The sequence below is a fragment of the Arachis ipaensis genome, chromosome B01, assembly GCF_000816755.2.
Source record: "Arachis ipaensis cultivar K30076 chromosome B01, Araip1.1, whole genome shotgun sequence".
Taxonomy (NCBI): Eukaryota; Viridiplantae; Streptophyta; class Magnoliopsida; order Fabales; family Fabaceae; genus Arachis; species Arachis ipaensis.
In genome coordinates this window covers 3,269,153-3,272,646 of record NC_029785.2, presented here as the reverse complement: position 1 = coordinate 3,272,646, position 3,494 = coordinate 3,269,153, and the positions used below count along the sequence as shown (strand labels likewise).

General features: G+C 39.0%; 1 protein-coding gene across 1 annotated transcript; it reads right to left on the bottom strand.

The window, feature by feature from the left end:
- Positions 265–2,878, bottom strand: LOC107644023. The gene is made up of 7 exons (XM_016347833.2): positions 2,758–2,878; positions 2,169–2,693; positions 1,927–2,083; positions 1,590–1,673; positions 1,340–1,447; positions 857–1,126; positions 265–586 (listed from the first exon to the last, which is right to left on the bottom strand). The coding sequence occupies exons 2-7, from the start codon at positions 2,642–2,644 to the stop codon at positions 488–490; spliced, it is 1,194 nt and encodes a 397-aa protein (XP_016203319.1). The 5' UTR covers positions 2,645–2,693; positions 2,758–2,878; the 3' UTR covers positions 265–487.

The following is a 3,494-nucleotide window of genomic DNA, read 5'->3' as shown; positions in this document are numbered from 1 at the left end:
GGCCCTCGTTCTTTTTTTAGGCTTAGCTGACAACACATTATGCATTTATGCTAATAGAAAAATGAATTGCAAACCAACTTGGGTTGGTCGAGTAGTCAGTTCACTCGTCCGCTTAAACAAGTGTTGGGAGTTCGAATCCCGCCTTGTGCATGCAACAACTCATTGGCCAGCGGCAGACCCTTAAATGGAGCTCCGATCCACGACGGATTAGTCCTTGGTCTGTCGGGTTAGGGGATACCGTGGGCAACCAAAAAAAAAAATGAATTGCAGTGAAGAAGAGAATAATAATGTGCAATAAAACATAATTTAGATACCAAGTGCATACATTAACCCAACCCATCACTTCTCAAAACTGAACACTGAAGAAGGAAAATTATGCATAATAATGATTCCATCACCAAGAAACAGATCATCATGCAAGTATTGGTAGCTATGACCAAAATCAAAGGTTTAAGTAGGGATGGAGATGGAAGTTTGAAACAAGGCATCATCCTAGAAAGTCATCACAGTTTAAAAACTGATCCCATAACAATTTTATGGTATCTTCAAGCATCTTTGAAATCAATGCTGTGTCAACCTTTTGCACCTGTTGGAAAGAGAGATGTATAGAATTGTAAATCAAATGATGGATTCACAGGTATCTTTCACTCAGGCACAAAGTAAATACTAGTAATGTCACTAATCATTCAGTGATTGTTCATGAGGCTCCTTTGTGAATTCTACAGTTGAAATAAGAGACAAGTACAATAACATGTTAAAAAATATTAAACTATAGTCTAAACTTTATAACCTAACAAATTCTGCAAATAGAAATCACTAGTCTTTTCTCCCATTTTGCCACAAATATTAATAATACCTGTAATGCAGAGACAATTCCTTTCAGTTTCAGGGAAACTTCAGATGCAGATTCACCAGTTGATGTCAGAAAATCAAATCGATCAGCATGTCTTGCCTTCAGCCTCAAGGAAGGACCTACATAAGCTTTAGTTATAGTGTGCCAGACCCCAATAACAGAAAACCTGTCTCCAGAAGATGCTTTCCCTAGGGGCCATCTCAAACCACCTTTCACATTTTCATCTAGGACTGCAGAATCAATCAACTTTTGAATGCATTGAATTTCATCATCCTGGAATAGGAGCACATACAGTAAGTTCAATTGCATTGTCTATGTTCCTTTTTTCTATTTGAGAAATGGATAAAAACTATGCTTTAGCAATTCAATTTGACATGTAATAAAAATAAAGGAAACAGGAGGATTGTGAAAACTATATAACCGAATTCTCTACACGAAAACATTGGCATGATGTAATCTATAGAAGTGAATAAAAACGACACTTACTTTTGGAGCTGCTATAATCCTTTTGGTGCATAGCATTAGTCTGAGATCAAGGTTCTTAGCAGGACAGGAGACATCTGTGACCATGTGGCGAACATAATTTAGTTCGACCTACAATTACAAGTGATATTTAATTTCCAACATGAGGATGAAAAAGGGATCAAATATACTGAAAGATGGAAATGGAAAAAAGCAAGTGTAACACGTTTTGCTAACATTTTCTAATCAACTAATCAAATCATAGACTTTTTACCTTGTAGAGCTTAAGCTTGTTTTGCTCCTTTATTATGCTACACTTGCAAGAAATAGTTGCTTCTGGTCGGTTGGCATCGGACAGCTAGATAATATAAGCAAGAAATTGGCAAGTGAATAGGAAACATGATCACAGCTTGCGCAGAAACTCGAAAAGAGAAAGTCTAGGGGGCCAGCACTTTTATGCACTTAACCAGCAAAAGAAAAGTGAGTAATCTTATACCGATAGATGTAATCTCACACCATTAAAAACACTAATCATGGCTAATTGATAACTACAAATCACAGGACTTGCTGACTGCATAGCACTCCTCTATATAGGGCATATATATATATACCTTCACAAGATACATGTCTTTTTCTGTATTATCAGGTTCAAGTCCAAGTTCAAGTGGCAACGAAGTGGTCATTTTCTCCATATAGGAGGCAGGAACACTTGTGTAAAACGATCTACGAAACTGTCGCATTGTGGGTCTTTCTTCTTGTGTAAAAGTACTGAAATATATTGTAACATTTACCACTCATATCAAGATATAAATATAACTAGTGTTAGCTTATGTGAACTTCATCTATTGCTTACCCGTGGAAGAGAATCTTGCCAAATCTTGCAACCAGGTAAGGCTTAATTTGTTCAGATTGGGGGTTTTGGGCCTTCATTTCAGTCCTCACGTTTTCGAAAGAAGAAAGCAAGTAGTCAATGGCTTTAGCTGCCACAATTTCCCAGGGGTTTCTTGTTGCATGTGTCCCTATAGTGTAACTTTGAGATTGATGCTGGGTGCTCTGAACTAAAATAAGTGGCTTTTGTTTGAAGTTGCAGTCAAAAGATTCCAAAGAAACGGGACGAAGTTGTAAAGAAGGGTGAAGCTGATTATCATCATGATCATGATCATGTGAAGAAACCACAAACCAATTGGAAAGAGCATCCTTTGAATAGATGCTTGACAAGTTCAATTTAGGGCTATGGCTGAATTGTCTCCGGCGAGGAGGCAACTCGGGTGAAGGTGAGGGTCTTTGGTTGTCCTTGGAGTGCCTCATGTGCGGAGGAACATAAGCCATTATTAATCTCTCAAGCAAACTAACAAGAGAATTTGCTAAGGACTGAGGACTATGAAAACGACACTAGATAGCACGTCTTTAAATAGAAGGAAAATCAATGAAAATGAAATGGATTATAATTTTCACCTTCATAGAGAGAGCAAGCAGGTGTCAGCACTCACAAAAATTGATTAGAACCGTCGCATGAGTGCCTTTTCCTTCTTTACACCTTACAAATACTTTACCTTCTCATTTTCTGTGCAAAATAACCGACTCATTTCATTTTTTTTTGTTTGTTTGAGGAATGCTATTTTAACATAGAAGTACATCATTGGTAGTTACCAACTATTAAGATAAGGATGTGTTACGGCCTGACCCAAGCAATTTACGGGTCGGCCCGACCCGAGTAACACCCGACTCGAATGGTTGGGGGCGAGACGCTCAGACTCCGATTCGGACACGCGTCTCCGACAGTTTCGTCACAACTGTGTAAGGGAAGCCTCGAAGGAAGTGGGCCTGTCCCTGCAGGGCCCACCTCTGACACGGTATAAATGGGAAAGGATCTACCCTTTCCCTAAGGTACGTCACATATCAACCACTCCCTTTTTCGCCTGCACACTTGACTGACTAGAACGTCAGAGTGTCTTTGCAGGTGACACCCCCTTTCACATCTGAAGAGGTCGGGACCTCGCCTACCCCAACCCGGAGACATACGACCAGACGACTTTCCCTTTGTTGATTGGAATATTCACCCGATACGTCCGGTACCTGACCTATCGAACAGGATGAATGATGTGGATGACTTATTTTTTATGAGATTTAGTTTATCAAAGTGATTGCATTTAATTATATTTAAAAAATAAAGTTTTTT